Here is a 24,037-nt window from a genome sequence, read left to right as displayed (position 1 = left end):
GTCCACGTGATGTCTCCCTGGCCCTGTTAGAGAGTCCAAACATGCTTTTCTTCCCCACTCGGAACTGGCCCCTCACTTTCACGCAGATGAATTTACCCCAGTCAGTCAAAGTCGGCTAGTTTGTTTACCATGTAGTTTGCAGTAACRAATGGTGGAAAGGAGTTTTTACAGTTTTAACTTTCTCTGTCTGGCTAAACAAAACTATTTGACTAATATCAATCAATCAATTTATTTGACTACAGCCAATTACAGGTTCTAGTCCCAATACCTTCCCTGAAGAGAGTGCGAGGAACGATTCCGTGCCTCATGAAGCACTCAACTCAATCATCAGGCTGGCCTTTTCTCTTCTAGTCCACAGTTCAGCTGGTACCTGAACTGTGGTCACAGTAGGCAGAAGATACGGCAGTCCAGTACTGCAGACATATGGGCAATGTTTATCACCTGGGATCTGTAAGAGCAAAACTGAATAATATTTCTTAATATTCAGTTTCTTTAACAGAAATGCACTAGTTTCCTGAAGGTTAAATATGTATTATTAAATATATCTTAAATAGCAGTTACTAAATAAATAAATAACTGGTAGATTCTTAGTTTTTATTTGCCACTGTGGRAATTAGCATCTACAACTGAAGAGGCAGAAAAGTGGGGCATGCCTACCATCCAAATTTAGATTGCAGATGCAAGTCGTTACTGGAAAAAGTAGTAGATAGAGCATAGACTATGTCTGAATTTCATTTTAATCCTAGTGATTAAATCCTCTGAGTATCTGATCGCCTTCTGGGTAAGATGCACACAGGTCACTTAGGTTACCTTAGACAAGGTATCATGAGCTAGCTTTAACTTGGCTAGCTTTGGTGGGAGTCTGCCAGCAGCCGTATGAGCTACTGAGAACCATTCTGCTCTTCATTCACCTCATCTGGCAATTTCTGGGACTATTCTGGTGCCTAAACTGTTAACTTTTTTTTTTTTTTTTTTTTGGTACTTAGATACTTAGATACAAAGCCTGTTGGGCTGACTGGCTCCCCTACCATACTGAGCGTGAGGAAGAGAAAAACTCAACCTCCTCATTTGTGGGGAACAGAGTTAAAGGGCATAGTCTGACTTCTGTACAAGACACAAGCAGAGAAAGTAGTGACAGCAACATYGCTTTTACTTAAAAGATAAATGGTTTGGAATAACCACTAGACATGTGCAGAAGGAGTTCAAACTGTCCTCTACTAAAGGAATCCGAGACTCCATCGTCCATTTTTAGCTACTGTGCCCTAATCACCAGATTAGGGTATGTTCTGTCTCACTGGAGCCAAGAGCAATCGTGGCACTACCCTAATGAAGTACTTGTGAAGGGACAAGAGAATGATTCCAGCCCCTGCTCCATAAGAAATAGGGCACATGAAACTCTGGAAGTTCACTTCAGAGGGTCTGTGTTTTGTCTCAGATCTCCTACTGCACTGGTCTTAATAATTCATCTAATCCCTTGGCTTTTTGCTATTCTCATGTGAAAGCCAGCAAAACTCTAGAGGCTAACAGGAGTTTTGTTTTCTTAGACCGAYGAAGAGAAAAGACAGGGCCTGCCTGTTGTGATGCCAGTATTTGACAGAAACACCTGCAGCATACCCAAGTCTCAGATTTCCTTCATTGATTATTTTATAACAGATATGTTCGATGCATGGGATGGTAAGTAGTTCTTTTTTCTTCCTGGCTCTGAGGCAGAAATTTCTATAGCCTAAAATTAGTTATTGCAAGCTGGTGATTAGTCCATTTTTCTCAAGTGTAGTAATTGTGTATATATAAGCATTCARTATGCTACACGACACAAAACCTGAGCAATGATTCTGTTGAAGTGGGTTTCACTGTACACAGTACAAGCTTCACAGAAGCTAAGTACATACCAGATGGCCTATATAAAGAAGGAAGAGGAAGTGGCTTAAAACTAAGTTCTTATCTATTTTTTTTCCTTTAACAAAGTATTTCTTTGAATAACATAAAAATAAGATTACAGTGGTTTTGTGCTAGAATAATGTGATAGTCACCACACTTTAAGAGATTTGCTTAAAAAGGAACAAAGAGTAGATTTTCCTTTTAACATTAGTTTACAACTAAAAGAGCAGAAGAGACTAGAAGAATGTGAATCTCAGACACAAGCAAGCTTGTATTGTTGTTCTGCCCATTCTGTATACATATAGTACAACAGTTTCCTCCTGTTCATTTCAGCATTTGCACATCTGCCTGTTTTGATGCAACACTTGGCTAATAACTATAAACACTGGAAAACATTAGATGAGTTAAAGTGCAAGAGTCTCAGGCTTCCATCGGAAAACAACAACTGACATAAAGACAAGAAAAACAGACCTCTTGCTCTACCAGTTTCACTGTGAATCACTTACTAACTTGGATACAAGAGGGATGGTGTTTTCCTTTCAAGTGAACTAAAGACTGCAGCAAGAAGAAAATACTTTATCCATCACTTTTGAGCTGCTCTAAATTCTACAACAAAGATGTTTTCATAAAGGGTATGTAATCCAGAGATGAGTCTTTGGAACTCTTTGGAACTATCATTTGGTAGCTGAAAAGGTACTTTTAAAGCTAATTTCTACTACTGAATATGCATTAATCAAATCCTGTAACTGATAGAACTGTATTCACTAATGCTTCACATGACTGTTTCTCAAGCTGAAGGGTAGTCTATTCACCAGTAGAATGAGAATAGGTTGACTAATAAGCATTAAAAACCTCCTGCTTCCCTAACAAAAATTTGTTCCAACTCTGCGTATCTTCTTTAGCTCTTTGGCCCATAGTTCTAAAGAGAACATGCACACCAGACTTCAAGAAATCAGATACAATGGAAAAAACCTGCACTATTTAGAACCACCTTGTTTTTTATTGCACAGGCAGAGTATTAATCTGTCAAAGTACCACCTCTTCTCTCTTTTCCATATAACATCTTGGTATTTAGCAGTCAAATTTACTTAGAATTGCTTAAATAATGGAGGAAAATAAGCATGTTCTATATAATTGGTGCCATCTGCATTTTTTTCTGCCTTCTTAAAGAGATGTTACTGTGCAAAGTTTTGTCAAATTTTACATATAAACCATTGTGGCAATGAACTGATCAACATCCTTTTTTATAAAGTGGTGTTTGTACACACAATTGTCAGTTTTATTAAACCAAAATAAATTTTATGACAAGGCCATATATTGTGCTACTTACAGTATAACCCTGTAGCTTTTTAAGAAAGAGTTTTCAGGTTATAAATTATATAACAGCATTATAATTTTCCCTCCTAATAAAATGCTGTTTTGTTTTGTGATGTAAAAAGTATTTCAAAAGATGTAAATAAGTTAGAAATTGAACATAGTTTTTCATTARTTTTAAGACATGAAATTTATGCTAAAGCTTCCAAAGCACAAATGCATATTTTTGTACATCCCATTTTAATCACACGCAAAACATGAACATGAGTTCAAATTTTAGACTTTTCTCAGATTTTTCAGTTAATAAATACTAGCAAAACTGCTGATTTTTAACACTGTGCACTCTAGGCTGCAGGTGAGAGTGTCAAAGCTAGTTACGGAGCTGGTTCATTACTCATTAAAAAGAAAGGTCCTAAGATGCATTCTTTACCTCCCTTGTGCTGTGTCAAGAATTGAAAGAGGTGAAGAAAAACAAATGGAACTTAGATGGCTGTGGAAGAAAAATGACAGTGATTGTTGTTTACTGCAGGTAGCTTACATAACGTGCCAACCTTTTTTCTATGTTTTGTACCAAATTCCTGAAAACAAAACATAAAATGTATGTGCAGAGAAGTGTATATAAGCTATATTTTTGTTAGACTTTTAATAGAACCTTACTTTTGTCATAGCTAATGCAGGTTGCTGTGTATTAAAATGCTGCATTGTGTATATTTGATGAATGGTGTTTTCAGTAAAGTACCTATATTAATTATTTCTTAATATGTATTTCAACATTTTTCAATGGATTTTTATTCAGATAAGTTGAAATTCTGGTTTTTGTACCATAAACTGTTTGCTTTTATCATTCCGTTATTTAGAAGTAGTGCTCTCAATGGTTGTATCTTTAATATCCTAAGGACTGAACTCTAGCTGCAGCTTGCATTAGAGAAAAGAATCTCACAAATTTTCAAAGCTTTGTCATCTTAATTTAATTTGTTAAATATAGCATCACTGTAAGACCACAACCATGTAAAACACTTTGGTTCATTATTTTGTCACATTTCTAACACACAGAGGGAAAGGTTAGTGGTAGAAGAATCCAAGAAACAAAGTTCAGCCTCAGTTCTGGTTCATGAGTTGTTAAGGCTTTAATATGGAATCACTATATTTGCTGCGAGATCCTCATTTCTCCCTCCAGCCAAGACTGAGCAAAAATGCAATTTGTGAGCAGCAATGTAATCAGAGCTTCTTTAAGAGCAGAAGAATCAGCACAGACTAATTTTAATGTCCCAGTTTTGTCAGGTTTCCTGTACTCTAACCTGTCTGCTTGACTAACAGCTAGTTCTTTCATGCTATTGTCAGTGCACAGATATTAAAACAGCTTCCTCAATATTTGTACAAATTTACCTTCATGAGGTAAACATATGGAAACTTACTACAAGCTGAAAAATAAAATCTAAAAGGACACTAGATGGAAGCCGTATGTCTAACCTGGTCACCCTAATTCTGCTCACTGTATTTCTCAACAGCGAGTAAAAAAAAAAAATCTTATTTTAAATGAGTTGGCTAACATGGCCTTACTATCTTCATTTTTATGCTCAAAGTTCAAGTTTAAAACTTCTTTATTCAGTTTAAACATGGTTGAATTGCAARTATTAAAGAAAGAGACCCTTGGGAGATCTATTACCAACTGAGTGCATTTAAGAACAATGGCACTTTTGATAGATGCAAATATATTTTAAGCCTATAGGAGTATTTAAGGCAGAATTACATCCCTGTAAAATGCACAATGAGTTTTGTGAMTAGAACTGTTCAGTTAAATAGGTCTGTTTCTTTACCAGGTATTCAYTTAAGAGCACTCAGGTAAAAATGAAATAAATAGTTGTTTTACATGGTATAGAAAGAACAGATGATAATAAAAAGATTATATTCCTTCTCTTTAGTTATAATTGATGATAGCATCTCCAGAAAAATTAACTGTTCTCTGTAAAGTTTTAGTAACAACACACACACACACACACTTTATATACAACTAAATAGTTATTTCTCACTTGAAACAAGAAAAAAAGACCCAGAGAGAAAGTGGTCTCCCCGAGGTTGTACTTCAGAGTACCTAAAAAGGCAATGCTTGCTGATAAAGCAATGATAAAGCAAGATGAAACAATGTATTAGCTACAGGCTGGAGGAATTAGCATGCACCTCCTCCTGTTTAATGTAATAYACTCACAAGGAATGTTAGTATCAGCTGTAACTCAAATTTCTTTCCTCTGCCAGTCTATAGCACCTTGAGCAAAGAGCATGCAGTTCAAGATTTATAGCTGATGATTTATCCTTCCTGAATAGAAAGGAGAGGGGAATTTAACTACATCTCTATCATCTGGTTTGTATTTTTTTTGGAAATACCATCTTGGGAGCTACACTGAACACCTAAGACTAATTGTACAAGTTCACAAAAAATGGGGAGGGGGGGGGAAAAAAAACATAGATATAGCCCAAAGTTTTACCATCCCTCTGCTCTGCCTTCTAGGGATGATTAGGGTAGAATCAAGAAACAATGCCTGGATTCTGGGTGAGGAGGGGGGGAACCAAGCACTGATGCGGTTAGGGAAGAAAGTCTAAAAGGCTCTTTGTTTTCTTCTAGGAAGCTGGAGCTTCCTCCTTTTGTTTCTACCCATGTCAGGATCATCTTAACCCTTTGTTTTAACTGCACTTAATGCTGCAGCAGCAGCTTGCTTAAGTGAGTCTAGAATTACAGCCCTGGACTCCCCTGTACTGGAAAAGGCTTTCACTGATTCAAACAAACAGAAGAGATGATGGCACTGAACTATTCTACAAGAATTTAGTAAGTGCTGTGTCTTCTCCAAGTAGAACTGAGGACAAAGGAGCCTTATTCTACATAGATTTATGACCAAAGTTCCTAAATTCCTCCCTTCCCTAGCTCCTCGCTGTTCCAAAGGTAATTTACCACTCACTTTCTCACCTTCCCTCCCACCTGTGTCTGCATCAGTCTTAATGTCACCCCCCCACCCCCGAGATGCCTTTTCCATCAGATAATTATGTGAAAAGAGTTGAACAMCTGTTACAGGTTTAACTCTGCTTTTTTGGGGGGGAGGTGGGAGGCGTTATTTATTTTTATGCCTATTTAGCTTTGAAATTACTTCTCAGAACTTGAAGAAAAAGCTTTRTGTACCTGAAGGCTTTATACTCTTCTACTTTAAAATATCATTTGTCCTTACAAACTTTGTGCAGATTTCTCTGCATTCATGCTTCAGCTGAGAATTTAGTATTTGGCTGGCAGACCTGTTTTGGCTGTAAGTGAACACACTAACCCCCGTTGCCTATAGAATTATTTTACATCCTTAAATTTCATGGTTGGGCCAGTGCTTTCTGTTTTTTCTTTAAAAAAAAAAATTACAGACAAGTTAATTAGATGAACGCACTATAGAAAGACCAAGCTAAACCAATCACACTTCATGACATATAGTAATGGTGCTATATAAACTCTACTTGCAGACTAATCCACAGTAAAACTGCACCTGCTGCAAACTAGCAGTATCTTTATACTACTACATTTTACCAAAAATATCAAAACCTGACAAACTGATATTGCCCACRTTGCTTTCTTCCTCTTACCTTTGGTACAGGATAACAACTTCAAATGCAAACATTAAAACYACTTGAGAACAGTCTTTTTTGGAGACATTTAAGTCTGAGCCATCAGTGACTGAAATTTAGCTTTAGGAAATAAAATACATAAAACRGGAAGCCTCAGATTGCTTCCATGCCTCCCTTCTGCACATAAAAGTGTGGAATGCCCCCAAACTTCTTCGTTACCATCCATCTAAGGCAGTTAACAACTCTGATTTTCCATATCCATCCATAAAGTTTTTGATCATTAGAAATAATATTAGAAACTATTGAATTCATCATCACTATATTCATTGGTTTAAGAGAACATCACTTCTGCTGACAGAAAAAGCCAAGTTTTAACCTGCAAAATTCTCCTTTGAGAAGAATAGCAGCAACTAACAAAAATACCAATTTAACATATGACAGTTAAGTGTAACCCTTAAYGATATTCACTTCTTAGTAGTTCAGACTTTTCTTTACACTCACATTTAATGCAGATCCAGTTTATGTATTCAAATACCCTGTATTCAAATGTTCAAGTACCCAAATACCAAAAATAACCCTGTATTCAAATAACTTAGAATTTGAGTTGTGAACCACCATTTTGTGCCAGTTTCTGAAATAATGTTACACTGCGGAGTCTAGATTGCCGTTCACCATCCTTCCACAAAATAATAAGATGGTCAGCGGAGCATGTAGCCAGTCCTAGTTCACCAAAGTACAGGAACATCTGCAAAAAACACACAGCTTGCTTAAAGTGCAGGATACAGCTGGACTAAACAAATGCATGAAATGAAACAAATGTCTGAAACGGTTCTGTTTGAAGCTGAACATCAGGTATGCAGAACTGCAACACATTCTGTTTGCAGTCTGCAAAAAAATCCAATATCCAACCAGATTTTCTACAGCATTCTTGTGTACACACACAATCCTTAGGCATCAGTGATTGTTGGAGTTCTTTAACGAGGACTTTAAGTGACTATACCCAGGATACATTTAGTCCAATGTGGAAAAGACTAACAAGCAATTTGATATTGTTGGTCATTAAGTTTCTTGTGAATTTAGAATGGCCCGGAGCTCAGGCTTCCGACACAACTCTGCAGTGTGACAGACACATTCCTAACCCCCAGAGCCAAAGTCGTAAGTTATAGCTGTTTAAGAAGAAACATTTCCAAAATTACATTAATAAGTAAGTGATACCCACTTTTTCTTGCTCTTTCTAAAGCTGACCTACCTGCACAGCTGATGAATGACCAATCAAATCACCAACCAATTCCAAGAAATACGTGGTTGTGTTCTCCTGGGTCTTCTTAGCAGCTTGGTTTGCCTGCTTGTTTGCCCTTCCAAATCCCCACATGTTGAAAAACCCTGGAAAAAGAGTAGATCCTTCCTCTTATTTTGGCAATAATTACAAATACTATTTCTTTCCTCTAGCTAGAAAGAGAACTATGAGAGTCATTTAACTCAAAAAGCAGGACAGGCTGTATGACAAAATGACAGAAGATTTTACTATGCAGCATTTCTACATCTGGATTATTCAGCTCAAGGTGTAAGGGAAATTTAGCTACTTTGTTCCTTGTCCTCACTAAACACGATAGGGCAAACATGTTGAATTACTCACCTGGATGACAAAAGACATGCATTTAGCAAGAAATCCAGGAACTGCCTAAATTAATTAACTGAACAGCAAGAGCAGCTACAGGACAGTGACGTTCACCTTTGCTCTGGCCTCCTAAACCGACTGTCACTTGTACAAAGACAAGGAGGAAAATAAGGCACCAATCTCTCCCCTGTGTGTCCTGCACTAACACATTAGAATGCTGTCTTATGGGCAACAAGCAAGTTTCTGATGCTGAATCCCTGTTTTGATACTGCCCACTGACCTCCTTCTTCAGATTTAAAACAGTCACCCAAACCAGAGTGTAAAGACAGCCTTCTGCATGTTCCACTGAGGCTGCAGGAAGATACATGTACGTGCCCAAGCCTCCTCCACAAGAACTGTGTAATGATACTGACACAACTAGGAAAGCTGCGTGCAGCGCACTCTGCAACTCAGACCTTTTTCCTGGCTTTACCTCCACCCCCGAGCGCACAAAACAGGAGGTGTGCTGGAGCGTGGCCCTGGTGCAAGGGAGATACAAGAGGTGAAAAACTACTTAGCGGGTTCCTTAAAAAAAAAAAAAAAAAACAGTGAATCAACAGCAGTTCACCCATCTCAGTACTGTATATGGTTTCTTTCAAATCTCTCCATTTATAAAAGCTCCAGACATCCAATGTGAAACCAAATACCACGTCACAGTAAGAAGCTGAGCTGTATAAGTCAGCTGTGATTGGCAATACTGGGGATAGAACATCCCAAAAAAGTGCTTCTAAAACTCAGACAGTAAAAAAAGATTTGCAAAAATGCTAACATTAGACAAGATCCTTGCAAAAATTACTATCAGATGGTGAGCAGCCAGACAACTACATGGATCCAGAAAATTATACACATCTCTAATAAAAAACCTAGAAGAGAGAGAATAACAGCTTGTGACTGTTTCCAGTCACACAGTACAGGTGGCTCCGATTACGCTGTCCAGAGCATCTGTCCAAGACCACTACTCTCAGTGCCCAGAGCAGCTGCTGGCCTAGTCAAAGGCTAGCAAGCACTGCGCAGGCAATGTCTGCATGCAAAAGTGCTTCCTAAATCACAAGCAACTAGTAGTGAGGACTGCGACACCCAGAGGTAGTATGCAAGTAAGGCTGTGCAGACCCTCAAAGGGAGTCCCAASGTTATTCCAAATTCAGGGAGGATATGTGGAAAATACGTTTTTCTTTGCTAACTGCTCATTTGCAAACTTGTCTTTAGTTTTCTTCAAAAGCTCCTACAGTCACTTACTCTTGCATGCTAGAGCATCCTGGCTACACTAGCACTATCAGTACAAGGATACAAGTAGATCAAGGTCTGTAGGGAGAGGTAATCATTTTTGTTAAACTAGCTGATAAAACTGGAAAGTCTAGATGAGCTTTACGGCACACAACTGCTTCAGTCAGCTCTTCTAGCTTCCCAGATCAGACCTGGAGAGCTCGCAGGCCCAACATCCTGTTTAATTTCCTACCCATGCCTGCATCAGTTGGTCCCACACAAGACTTTAGCTCTTCTGAAAAAGCCTGCAAGTCTTTCTACCACTGAATATTGAGTTCCCTATTTTTCAAACATGCTCTTTCCCCCACAACTATGGGCAAACCTGTTGCAACCGGCTCAGCTGGTAGCTGCTGCTTTTCTCGGAGCTCCCAAATGCGAACRCTGCCGTCTTCTGAACAGGATATCAGCTGCCTGTCAAGACAGTTAATAAGCAGCACTAACTCAGATACTCATCTGTGCAAGTCACCTAGTGAAGTTTCTATAGAAGGCACAGCAACTTCCTCAGGTTCTATACAAGTTTATTACAACTCTTAAAATGTAGCAGGATGCCCAGATTTTCCATATACAGCAAACTATATTTGTAGCAGGATAAACGATAATGGACTTGGAAAATAAGTGTGTGGGGGGAAATAAACGTTTTCAATCCCATTTTAAAAGCATATTGCTCTGTAAAACAAGTCTAGACTCTGCACACACAGACACACAAACTGACTCTAGCAAGCTAACTTAYGTTAACGTGTTATATTTAACAGCTTAGAACAGCATATATTTGTAAGATAAAGGCCCTAGTTTTTAATCTTCTGATAGAATTCGTATAACAGAAGTATAAAGGGATCTAACATCACAACCATTCAATTATACATACATACAAATGTGTGTCTTGGCTGTGAAAAGTAAGTTCCAGTCAGAAATCTGGCACTAATAAAAAAGAGACTGGAAGTTACTATATTCTGTTAATATATTTTGACTGTTCAGAAATGTTTAGTGAAAATATTTAATGAATCTGCCATAGGCGTTGTGTTGCTTTATAGAAGTAAAATGCCATTAAGCTACATTTTCAGAGTGTAGACAGAAGTGTTTTACTAAGTCTGATTTTTGAAAATATGAAAGCTATTTTACTTTGAACTTGTGCATCTGGCACACTAGATGATTGTTATTTCACATTGAATTACAACAATATATTTTTAAAAATCAGCTCAAACAAGCTCTATTTAATAAAAGTAGATCAAAGTAAAGATTGAGCCCCCTACRCTAGAAATTAGATGCAGCTCTGCAGACTGTCTCTACCCACACTTCCAAGTCCTGCATTTCTTTACTGCATTAAAAAAAAGTGTACCATAACTTGTACCTGTTTGGAAGTTTTGCAATGTGCAGTACAGAGGAGTCATGAGCAGTTTTCTGACAGGCAATCATACGCTTCATTTGAAGATTATATACGTATATGCCTTTCCCAACAGCAGCAAATACACACTGGAAAGAAAAATCAATGGAAAACTTACAGAAACAGACACTGAAACATCACCCTGCCAGTAATGGATTTCCAGTGATGCTATGACATCATCTAGCCATTGTTATCTGGCTTTTTTTTTTTTTGTCCACAGGCTACTGCTTTACCCTACACATACGAAAACAGAAAGTTACAGAAAAAGCATAGATGTTTAGAAAACAACAGGTACTCTGCTACACTCTAAGCAGCTGTAGCATCTTTATATTTTTTCCTGTATCTAAGTCTAAGAATAAACTATGATACCAAAAAATAAGTTTCTGCAAGCAAGTATTTATATTCTCTCACTGAATCAATACTCTGGGTGTACAATGAGTATACATGGTAAATATTTGGTACTAAACACAGGAGTGCAAAACATTCCCATTCAGTCCATTTTGGGGTTTTTGGACATACTTAATGTCAGCGATTACAAGCTGGATCTCTTCCCTGAATGGCCTGCTTCCATCTGTTCAGCCCCGATACTAATGGCTCATAAGCACTTGACACTACACACTTGTCAACATTCTGTAAAACAAGACCTTGCTAAACCTGTCTCTGACTAAAATTTTTAATGTTCAGTGTTTTGACAGACCGTGGTTCAACTCTCTTTGTCCAAGTTTTCATTTCTTATGCACATCTGTGGTGGGAGCCTTCATAACACTGGAATTAAGCTCAGATTTCAAATAGCACTCCCTCAAAGGAAAAAACATCAAGTTTGTTTTTATTATTTCCCAATTTTTGTGTGATGGCCAGTTCAATGGCCTTCGACATCACCTTTCATCAGCCTTTTCTCTCTACCAGCCTTCCACCTTGAGACAGGCTCCTAAGTTTTATATAGCACAACTGCTCTGCAAAACATGCTCTTCAGAGATTACACTTTCATTTACACAACCTAGCAAAGCCCTGTTTAGATCACCCCCCAGAAAATAACAGGTGCTGAAGCATGAATTGGACACAGATCTTAACAGGCAAGCTAAAAGCATGTATACACCTAACAGGGCATCAATGCACTCCTTAGTACTCTTTCTTAGTATTCAGAGGCTTTTCACCAGCCCAGTTGTTTCTGAATGATGTTTTGCCTACAAGCTCAGAGTCAAAATAGATGAGTTCATCTTCTCCAACTACCAAGCCTGCCAGAGTTCTTAACAGAGAACCACGCCGTGTGTGTGTGTGTGTGTGTGTGTGTGTGTGTGTGTGTGTGCGCGCGTGTGTGTGTGAGAAGAACTGTTACTGCTTTTAGATAGCTGGTAACAAAGTAATTCATCACAGGAATCCATTTCTTCCCCATGTTTAAAGGAGAATTTCACAATACAGACAGATCTCCCCTAAAAGTGCCTTCTATTTCAAGACAGCACACTAGAACCACCTTTTCTYTCTACTACTCAATAGTTGGAAATAAATAAAAATATACTCAGAAATTCATGGCCAGAAAAGCTCTGCAGCAACTCAATCAGGTAGCCACCATAAAGGGAAAAGAGTCAAGAAGCAGCCTCAGATCCCACATTCAATGTTTTAACCACTTCTGAACTTCCCAAATAGTTTTTTCTCCATAAGCAATTTTTTTTTCACCCTTAAATCTCATCTTAGAGATTTCAAGCAGGGGCTCAGTATGTTTTGAAGGCAAATCGTGGAAATTCTTCTGAACAAGAACAATATTGCTCTTTCCAAAATTAAGCACCTAGGACAGAACTAGAGAACATACTATCTTTAAAGACAACTACGCCTCTTTCCCCCTGCCCCTCCCAACACTTCTCTCTCTCCAATGTTTTAGGGCTGATGTTTTCATAAAAAGACAACTGCATTGAGTGATCGTTCAGCCCTCAGCGTACATTCAAGCTCTTCTGCAACTTTTACTGTGTTATAGCTCACATCATTGAATGCATTTCCAGGAATCTCTTAATCATTCCCCCACAATGCACCTACAGTCTCCAGTACTGAATCTCATTATATCCAACAGCAAAACATATTCTCTTTCACCACTAACAGTTGATAACATTTCACARAAGTAAATAACTGAAGGTTTCCTAATGTTTCCAGAACAATAACTGGGTTCTGCCTAAATATTGTGACCACGCACTCCTGGATTACCTCCAAGACACGATTACAGTAGACTCTGCATTTTGGACCCATCTTTGTGCTCTTTACAATTAAGTATACTGCTCAAGTCTGTCTGAACAGAGGCAGCAGTATTTATTTACTACTGCGCACAGACTGTAAATATGCCTATTGTTTAATTCATTTTATAGTACCCTCAGCTGTAACTGTCCAAGAGGGGCATATTTTGGAAACCGCAGTTCCAGAACCATGAATTAAGAAAGATATATGCCATCAAAAAAACACACCTCTTGTTAATATTTTTCCAGTAGTTCTGTAAACAACTGATATATCTTCTTCTGTCAGTCAAAAACAAATGCTGCTGTGATAGTTCATTATCTTAGTTCTCAGCCATTAACATATAACAACCTCGATTTGGCTCAATGACCAAAATTTCAAATGAAAGTTGCTGATTGTATTAAAATATGCATGTTTTAAATAATCCTCTCACATTACTTACTGCAACAACTACACTGAAAATACAGAATGAAAACACTCAGCCTTCTATGGTAAGGTCAGGCTGGCTTGCTCAGARTAATCTGTTTAAAGCTTTTTACCTCCTCATCAGATGTTAAGTGTTGAACTGAAGTTTCATTTGGACTTTGGGATAACTTTATTTCTGGCTGTGCATCTGTGCGGAGAGAAGAGTCCCAGAAGTTGCACTCGGATGCTTGCTTTGTCCAGTTAAGTGCATCCCAAACTATTAATTCACCCACATGAGAACCTGTCACAAAAGTCAAATCTAGGAAAAAAAACATATAAAAATCATGTGATATAAAGAATCCATTTCACATAAGGTTACAACCCTAGAAAATTATAGTGAGTGAGTCCATTTTAGAGTGAAGCTATTCAGAATGTATAGTATGTAGCTGACTGGACAAAATTCTCTCCCCTTCAGTTAATGCTTATTTGATTACCTGGCACATCCTAAAGCACCAAAAGGAAATCAGTTATCCTCTGCAAGCAGAATACTCACCTGACACAACGCACAGCATGGCAAAGGCAAGGAATACCAGCAGAATTATGTACAAGTATTGTGAAGTTCATTTATAGCCTACATGCAAAATCATTCAATTCCTTGGACCAGTAGGAAGGTCAGCAGCTCTTGTGTGCAACAAAGTGTATCTTTGCCATGATCAGAAATATAGATCAGAAGCTAAAGAGGTGAATTAATAGCAGGACTGAAGTAGCTTCCCATGAATTTGTTAATCACACACAGAAAGGAACTGCTCCAGCAATACAGCAGACAGCACACTGCCTTTTTAAGCCCAACACTGTTTCCCTTTTGCAATGGAAACAAGAAGAAAGTAATGGAAACACTGAAAACTCCAGAAACTACTATTATAGAATACAAGCCTCCTTCTTTCTAACTGTGCTCACTGTACCACAGTCCCTTTGTCAATCTGGCTGACATAAAAAAGCCAAGGACACACATACGCTCTCCATCCCACAGGGAATAACCTGTCCTGGGCTCAGAGGGAGCTCCAGAGAAAGACAGAAAAGACCCCAAAGKAGAAGGGGTATCTGTAGTAGGACAGGCACAGGAGATGTTAAAAGAGAGAATTTCAAGTAACAGTTCAGTACTGCCCYAAGGAGCAGTTTCAGATAACATCAGCTTCCAAAGCCTCTAAATAGTGGATGTATATGCCACATCCTCACTCACACCCAGAGTTTTCAATTAGCTTGGACTACAATTGCAAAGGAACATGGCTGCACATATTAAACTTTAGATATCAGAAGGAACAACAACAGCAGCAAAAATTTAAACTTTCCCAACAAAGACATGCTGAAATTCTATTCCTGACACTGACATCACCTCTTTTGAGCCAGTTCTAAATCATAGTCTGCCTAGTTTCATTTCACCACTAATACATAGGTAAAGCCATTACATGTTTACATTTTACAGTCTTTGCAGCTATACAGGCAGGTTCATCTGCCAGTTAGGAAGTTTCATTCCAGTTATGAGTCTAGTCAGAACAAAAACACCATAGCTGAAATATTCCACTGACAACCAGCAACACCACTATTAAGTCACCACCTTACCATTGACACTGACCAACGACAAGATGTTATCCTCATGGTCAACAAGGCGTTTTACTTCAAGGACATTCCAACCTTCAGGTCTCTCAATCAACCTAAAAATGACTTCAGAGATAGACAGAAAAACTGTCTAAATAAGCTTCATCATTCAGAGTAAAATGCAGTTATGTTTAATTAAAATATTTTTAGATAGTCACAAACTAAAGCATATTATAAATAAGAGTGCAAGACGTACAAGGCAGCTTATGACAGTCTCTTTAACTGGTTTCCTCATAACATACAAATAAGTTTTTAAAAAAACTTCTTGAAAAAGTTGTTTTACAGTCTCAAGTAAAAACTCAGATACTTTAAAAATAAAAATCCTATATTAATTTTTAACTACTGTAAAACTGGAATCACTTATGGTGCTATTATTAACATCTCTCATTACGACAACTATAGGATAAAACATTTCAGCCTAGTAATTTTGGAATTCAGAGACTCAATCAACATCACAAGCTGTAGAAAACAGAAGTAAAATGATTAGATTTTTTTATCAATAAATAATCTAAAAGAGAAGAGCATTTTTTAAGTACTTCATCTGACTGAATTRTAATATTCAAAAGGATGCAATATTCTCTAATAACTCTATCAAATTTTCCAGGAATTAAGGCTTTATTTCAACCAGTCTTAGAGTTTCTTTTATRCAATCTCAAGAAGACTATAAAAGAACCATGGAAAGTTCAGATGAAAGTTTATATTAAATACCAAAGTCCAAACATAAGTCTATTTTTATTTGGTCATGATTCTTTGATCAGAACTAGATTGCTAAATATTTAAACATATTGAGCAAAATCTGTTGTTTTGTTGACTCGGTGTACACTTTAGCTCCCAGAATGTTTTCCATATTCTAATCTTTGAATGCTTTCATAAAATACTCTCAAAGACCCTCCACACTGACAACTAGCAAAAGATTCCGTTTGCATACCTAGAAAAGTCTCTCTCCAAGTGAGCATCTGAAACCATCACATTGTCTCATTATATTCTTGGTATTATTTCATTAGCAGTTTCTTGCACTCACGATCYTGGGGTAAGGATGCTCTAGGGAAGTCTACTAAGAGCAGAGTMAAACTGGGGAAGTAATCTGACAGCTCAGATAACGAGTTCTGGACATTCTCCAGGAGGAGAAATGCAGGTCCCCACAATCAGAACTGGATAGGTGGCATAACAGCAGTAACAAAGTATATAAAAGAATTTTATCTGCAGATGTCAAGGAGGCTCCTGAAGGAAATAAGCATGATCTGTTAGTCTGTCAAGTGAGGGAGAACGGAAGGAGGTTGCTGATCACACCCTAATATCATCTACTTTGCCTATACTATTCTAACAGCATAGACTACACACAGATCTCTGATAAGCAGTCGATTAAAAAACATGAAGGTTTAACAGAAACGCAACATACTCACTTAGCTCTTTGCCAACAGCTGTCGCAACACAATTTTTAGGYAATTCAACCAATGCACTGATACCTTTGAAAAATATAGTAAATAAGGGAGAAAAAGATATTCATTGACCAAATGAAATCACAGTGAACTAGCAATTCCTTTTTTAATATATATAAAGTTATTCATACTCCCCTTCCACAAATAAGGTAATTGCAGAACAGAAATATAGTACATGGAGTGAAAGTAAAGCATCAGAAAAGAACAGATCACCTCAGACAGAGGTAATCAGGAAGGATCCAGCGGAATTTGAACAAACTTCAGGTAGGAGGAGAAGTTGGGAATCAATAATCTTTTTATTTTAAATAGGGTTAAGATGTTTGTGTTCTAATGGTGGAAAATATTAAGACTACTGTAGTAACCATCAAGGCTCTAAACAAATGCAGTACCAAACTTATTAGATACTGATACTACCACAGTATGCATGAGACTAATCTTGTGCCTATTCTGGTTCTGCTGGCCCTACAGAGTTTGATTCAACTTTTAAATATTCAGCCTTACTGTTATCCTGCCTTCACCATGCCTAGACTTCCCCCAACTTGTGCTGCAACACTTTTCTGGGAAAAATCCCCAATCAATAAGCAATCTGCCATTTTCCCCACAAAGGAAGCAAGGTATTAGCAGGTAAGAAAGGGCCCATGCTATAAATTCTGTCAACTCCTTGTACAAAAGTTTCAATAGCACCTTATGCTAAATACTACAACACCACTTGTAACTCGTATTTGGTATGATACTCCCTATCAAACCAAAGTAACTATCAGTATCCTGCAAGATGCAGAGGTTTTGCCTGCCACTTCTCTGTTCTATGACAAAAACATGGAAAAACATTGTTTCCAGCTTTCAATTTGATTCACAGCTTCCTAGCTGTCTTTGTTAACCATGACAATAATATGCAAAAACTTTATCTGCATGGCTGGATAATACATAAGCTTATTACTAGAAAAGTATGATTGACATTGACATCTGATTACATTTACTATATTTCTATCATAACCTCATTTTGTATATAACATGTACTTATTTTTACCACTACTAATCCCTACTGAAGGAAAAAAAAAACAAAACAAAACCCCCACGCTCCCTCAGAGAAAAAGCCAGCCTAAGGATCTGGTCCCCATTACGATGAACATGTATAAATCACTAACTGAAGGCRAGCCCTGCAAGTCCAAGTTAATGTACAGTTACAGAGGTATGACATATTCTAAAATTAACACAGCACAAGAGATTAAAAGTAGTCTTAAATTTGAAATGATTAAGTTTGACATTTTAAAAAATAGACAGACTGTGGCTTTAATATATAATGTTGTTATTAGAATTAAAGAGAATTTGCCAAGTTGGTTTTGCATCATTATACAGATTCATTTTACTTGCACTTTAACAGCTATAATGAGTCATTTACATTTTTACCTGCATCAGTAAGATGACTGGTCTTACACAAGAGATCTAATTTTCGGTTCCAAACACATAGATCACTCCCTCCAGACAACCATACATCCAGTCTTTGAAGAACTGTCAAACACTGCAGAAAAAAAAACTAGATATATGTTCCCTTCAAAAGTTCTACAGGGAATCTTTCAGTAAAATGATCATCAGTTTTAGCCAGCTAAGGCTTTAACTACTATGAAATACAGTATTAAAGTGTCACTGTCCTGAGAAACACAGAAAAAAGAAATGTTACATACTATGTTATGTAGTACTATTTTTCAACCAACAATGAAAAACTCAGTTTTCCAGTGAATTCTTTATACTATTAGTACACAAGAACTAGTTTGACTGTAGACTGTCTTCTCCAATCCAGAAACAAAAGAAAGCCATAAAACCACCTTTGTTCTACAGCCTTTTCAAAAATAAATTGATGTATTCAGAGTTCCACAAAAAGAGATGTTAAGAATTGTGTCTCTTCTTAGCCACTCTTCTATTTAAGTGTCACACGTTCTTGACTAAATCAAACACTGCMATTCGTTTTAACACTCCTCCCCACGGCACATGAGCCATGTAACACACAACAGATTATGTACACAGCAAAAGACATACCTAGGGCTTTTCTGCTTACCTTCACAGTCGAATGGAAACATGACACTTTTTGAATCTGTTTGCCGCTACTGCAGTCCCAAACCTGACTTCATTCACTAAGGAAACCAAGAAGGATTTTATATCATAAATATAATTGCTACATTTGTAACTGAATGACAGATATAGAAATAAGTACAGAGAGACTCGGTCTTCTAAATCCTGATTCTCTTTTAAATATTTGGCCAAAATGACATACTCAGAATGGTTTGTTATGGGTTTATTTTCGCAGCAGAGATTGGATCTACTTGTGAGTAATGGTTAAAAAAATGCTAGTGTAATCCAACTATACCTATTGGATGTTATTATCCAATAAATTTAAACAGCTTGCAACCTCTAAAAACAAAAAACAACAAAAACTCTACCATAGCTGAACCCTCTCCAGATCTAAGGATACAATAACTGTTCTATCAGCTGATGCTGTTAATATCAATTGATTGTTTTCTCCAGAAGCATCTGTCGAAGAAAATGGTGTGATAGCTGTAATTTTGTGTGTATGTCCATGTAGTTCAAAAAGTTTCTCTCCAGTCTGAAAAATAAACACATGAAAAATGAAGGGTAAAATTTGGAAAATACCTACTGTATCATAGGTATCAAAGTACTTTCAAAAAGAAAAATTTCTAAGAGTCTAAAATYTCACTTTCTAAAGTCACTTACAGATTTACTTCTTACTAGACCTTTAACGCTTCACAAGATTTTACCCTGTAATTAAAAATACATCAGGTATACCACTCTAGGTGTAAAAAACAGAATCTCTGGAAGAACTGAAGAATGTAATTTATATATTAAACTCATTCCAGTGGAAGTATTGGCCATTAAGCCTATTCAACTGGTATCATGGCAATTGTGAATTGCTGACAAACTCCCTCTTGAATAAATCTGTTTTTATTTTAGTGGTTTGAAAAACTTGAGCTATCTATTGCAAACATCGTACTGCCAACTTCCTGACAGCTTTATTTACTATGAATACTATCTATAATTTAAACCAGTGATTTAGATAATTTCGACTACTTCTGCTCTGTTTGTTTAGGCAAAATCTGATAATCTTCTTTTAATCATGCAATTAAAATACTAAGTAGTTGTAACTCTATGCTTCTTTACACTCCTAGGTTATGTTTTTAAATTAAAAATAGAGGAAATTTTGCTTTAGCAAAAATGTACTAAGAATCCTGCAGAAGTAGGAAATGGAATTTTATTCTTAAACTGGACATCTAAATCAGTTTTACATTCATGAACTGCTCAGACACCAAGTATATAAACTCACATACTTGTGTTTGAACATTCAAAAACAAATTTCTTTTTCAAATAACAAGGTTAAAAAAGACCTTCAACACACTAAAGAACTAAYGAGAAGGAAGAAAACTTTTAAGTTCCTCTTCCATATTTTAAAAGTACACCATCACAAACGTCATAAATTTTGTAGACTATCTCCGTAACAGTTTACGGTCTGAGATTTCTTTCTTCCTCAACTAGAATGTTTTGTATTTCCAGTTTAGACAGCACACTGTATCTCCCTTTTAGACTTTCTTTTTAACATCTACCTTGCATATTAGGCCTCTCGAATTCAGGTCTAACACTCTTCTCTCCTCTATAATTTTCTCAARGGTATGGAGTCACAAAGCAGGGGAGCAGAATGAAGGATACTGCTCTTACAGAGCACTATCTCCATGACAAATCTAACATCTTAAAAGGTTTTCAAAAGTTGAAATAGGATTTTTTTTAATCATAGCAAGCAAGCAAGGCCTTCTTTCTCCACATTAAATGTGCACTGCACAAAGTGTTTAACTTCCACYGACTTTGATGTCTTTCCAGTACAGTTTTGTGTTAGCTCTCCACTGAGACTAACCAATTACACTGTAAATAGTCACTCCAAATACAGTTATTAAAATACGGTTAAAATCAAAGTAGCTAGCAGAGAATAGCAACTAGCTACAAGCATCTTAGCATTAATAGCAAACATATTTTAACAGAATAATTAAAGTCACAAGTTCACACGCACTTCTCTCTGTAAAGTCGCTTTGTCCTCCCAAAACATTCCAACTTTAAAAACTTATCATTCTCTTGGGTTCACAACACAACTTTTACCTGCGAAGGTCTTTTTTAAGCTAAAATTGGACTGACACAATCCAGTTTTACATTATGCAAACAACAGTTGATATGAATCCATGCAGCAATTCTTATTTATTCTGCCTTTTAGCTAGGAGAAATTTCCAACTCCTCTCCCCAGCTCCTACCCTATCCCTGTGTTAGAGCACACAACCTATCCAAAAAGCAAACGAACCTGAGCATTCCACAGAAATACAATTCCATCATCTCCTGCAGAAGCAAACCTGATTAAAAAAAAGTGAAATCTTTAACATAACATAATGTAATGGAATAGAAGTAGATAGTTATGCAAGATAAATACTTGCAAGATATATCAAATTCTGACTTTAATTAAAAGAAATATATCCGAAAATTCCAAATACAGTTTATAAACTGAAATCAGTACATTTAAATAGAAAGTATTAGTCAAAATATACTTAAAAAAGAACATGGCATAAGAATTCCAATACCCGCTATCATAATATAAGCCCTTGTTACAGAACCAATTCTCTYGTTGATCAAAAATTTAATGAGATCTTATACACTGAAGGAAGCMAAATTCTAAAACTAAATTCTATTAGTCAGAGCCAACTAACTGCAAGACATGTAATACGCTGGTAACCTCTCATCTGAGTTCAGCCCAAGAGTAGAGAAACCCAATGTTTATTATGATATTTTAAACAGCGGTTTAAAAGAACTCCCAAAGGGAGTGCATTTAATACGCAGAATATGACCTCTGCTAAAAATTCAGCTAACAGGCATACCATACTAGGAAAAAATTGATTCATTTTAGTCTGTTATTAGATTGCTAATCTAATCTTAACAAAGTCTGGCTTAAATTCAACCTTTTACCTAGGCTAGACAGAATATCCGTAATAGTCTGCTTACGTTTGCACCTTATCACCAGTACAGCTACAATGAAGTTGCAATGGACGCAAGCTTTTCTAGTAAAGATGTTATCATGAGTTAAGAGMGCCTAGAACAGAAGCAAGACCTTCCACAGAAATTTGATTTCAGTTGTTATTTAGAAACATACTTACCTTCTAATTTTTTCTTTTGTTTTGGGTGTTAGTCAAGGCTTAGATATAGYTAATATTAAAGGATCTAACTAGGATTTGCCTTGTTTTCAAAGAAATAATGAAATAGGAGAAGTTATATTGCTTTGATTTTTTTCCTGTTATTAGTTTTAAATATTTTCACTGACTGTATAAACGATCTTTCTTTTAGACTCTTATTTAGCAGTCATGATGCTTAGGAAACTTGCTAACAGAGTAAGTTTTCTGACATAAAGCTGTAATTTTTCTTTTTCTGAAATACATTTGCTTTTTTCTCTAGTAGAATAAAAAATGTGCCAAGTGTACTTTCTTCTTTTCATTAATTTACATTCATTTATCAAGTCTCTTCTTTGAAAAGGATTAGGGCAAAAAAAATCAATTTTCTATACACATCTCTGATAAAATTAGTTTATCTTTAGTTCCCTTTCAGTTGTATTTTATCTTGTTTTCTCATGATGGCAAGACTTTAAAACAGTAAAACTTTCAAATTTGAGCAAAATCCCTTTCAACTCCAATTCATTTTTTGATTTATATTGGAACTATGTGCCACTTGAACAAAATTCTTAAAAGAATACTAATGGTATTTCTTCATCTTGAAAAAAAATAGTAGTTTATCAACATAAAAGTTGTATATAGTGCTGTTTTGTGTTTTTACTTTTACTCTTCTAAGCAGAATTTCTGTTTAAAAATAAATGTATAGAGTAGAATCAGTCATCTTACAGATGTATTCTGCTYACCAAGGAGGAGTTTTATGGGTCACCTGATTCTTTTCCAGTCATGATCACCATCCTCTACAACCTTGTCTGCTTCCTCAAGGAGCAAGGAATGGTCAAATGARCAACAAAGAAAGCTATTCTTAAAATGTGTTATGAACTCTGTTTAATTTAATGTGTCAAATGCTGGAGTATTACATGCAATTTTATCTCAGTTCATTTTTTGGAAGACTCTTGCTGAGGCTTAGCCTTCTTTGGTGATCTTCCAATCAATATGACCCTCACTTCATGTTCAAAAAATACAACAGAAAAGAAGAAAAAAGTAGCTTTCTGTTACATTTATACAGGATTTATTTAGTATCTTCAAAAACCAATCTGAGAAAATTTTCCACTCACTGGTTTTAGCTGTGCCACTGAGAAAACAAGAAAATCCTTCTGCAAAATTCTCAATAAGATGATATTATCTAAAGACCTGAAGCGTGAAACTTGGCTTACAATAGTTGACAGAAAGCACACAATGGAATAGCTGCAAAAACTGAATAAAAATATTTCAGAAGCCGAGTAACAACACTAATTTTATTGAAARGAATCAAGTGAAAAATATTATCAGCTGTTTAACAATGCAGAAACTACTATATTATTGATAGATAAAACCTTGGAATTACCATCCAGTGAAGCGCTGCATTAAACTCCTCTAACTTTCAGAATATTAACCAGCTATATAACTTACTCCTTATTCATAAGTTATTTTATAATCTATTTTCAAACTGGTCACCCAGGCTTTAGTTTTACACTGAGTAATATTGGTTTAGCTTTAATAATATACCTGCTCCTCTACATTGAAGTTCAGAACAGTAAAAGATTTTTTTGGATCAGGAAGTGCCTCTAGTCTAAAAATACCCTCGTATTTCCACCCTAGTATTTCCAGAAAGACCAATTAGAATTATTCAGTGTATATGTTTAGNNAAAAAAAAACTTATTTTGAGGAAAGATTATTTTAATAACTTGTCTGAAAAGGAAAGAACTAAAAAAACAGGTGGGAGGATATTCTATTTTTATACACATCTTCTGGTGGATATTTATTAATTTGTATTTTATTAATACAAAAAATAAATTTTATGGAAATGCACACAACTTTTCTGAAATATACTTGTGACACTAAGAATGAAAACTAACAGGCTAAAAAATCTACATGAAGYCTTCTATGGAAATTATATATATATTTACAAGATGACTTGGAAATAAGAATCTGTGGTATTCCAAATTGCATGAGACCATCGGCCTTATCAATACACTTGGTGAAGGAGATA

The 24,037-nt window shown here is 36.3% G+C and overlaps 2 protein-coding genes across 2 annotated transcripts in view; one reads left to right on the top strand and one right to left on the bottom strand.

Annotated features, from left to right (window-relative positions):
• PDE8B (phosphodiesterase 8B) overlaps window positions 1-3,104 on the top strand; it is a 44,067-nt gene extending 40,963 nt beyond the window's left edge. Inside the window, 2 exon segments of the mRNA XM_085322048.1 lie at window positions 1,518-1,674; window positions 2,212-3,104. Of these exon segments, the coding sequence (XP_085178174.1) occupies window positions 1,518-1,674; window positions 2,212-2,327 (273 nt within the window). The 3' untranslated portion in view covers window positions 2,328-3,104.
• A 1,031-nt stretch (window positions 3,105-4,135) lies between these two features.
• Window positions 4,136-24,037, bottom strand: part of WDR41 (WD repeat domain 41) — a 25,000-nt gene continuing 5,098 nt past the window's right edge. The window contains exons 3-13 of the mRNA XM_085322091.1: window positions 21,156-21,204; window positions 19,272-19,403; window positions 18,858-18,920; window positions 18,212-18,323; window positions 16,769-16,831; window positions 15,330-15,431; window positions 13,844-14,028; window positions 11,055-11,176; window positions 10,029-10,117; window positions 8,036-8,169; window positions 4,136-7,531 (exon numbers count right to left, since the gene is read on the bottom strand). Of these exons, the coding sequence (XP_085178217.1) occupies window positions 7,379-7,531; window positions 8,036-8,169; window positions 10,029-10,117; window positions 11,055-11,176; window positions 13,844-14,028; window positions 15,330-15,431; window positions 16,769-16,831; window positions 18,212-18,323; window positions 18,858-18,920; window positions 19,272-19,403; window positions 21,156-21,204 (1,204 nt within the window). The 3' untranslated portion in view covers window positions 4,136-7,378. The remainder of the gene's footprint in view (window positions 7,532-8,035; window positions 8,170-10,028; window positions 10,118-11,054; window positions 11,177-13,843; window positions 14,029-15,329; window positions 15,432-16,768; window positions 16,832-18,211; window positions 18,324-18,857; window positions 18,921-19,271; window positions 19,404-21,155; window positions 21,205-24,037) is intronic.

This window comes from Rhea americana, unplaced genomic scaffold (genome assembly GCF_003343005.1).
Source record: "Rhea americana isolate MKP2758 unplaced genomic scaffold, rheAme1 scaffold_74, whole genome shotgun sequence".
Classification (NCBI taxonomy): Eukaryota; Metazoa; Chordata; class Aves; order Rheiformes; family Rheidae; genus Rhea; species Rhea americana.
The sequence above is the reverse complement of the archived record's forward strand: the minus strand, read 5'-3'. Positions and strand labels throughout refer to the sequence as shown.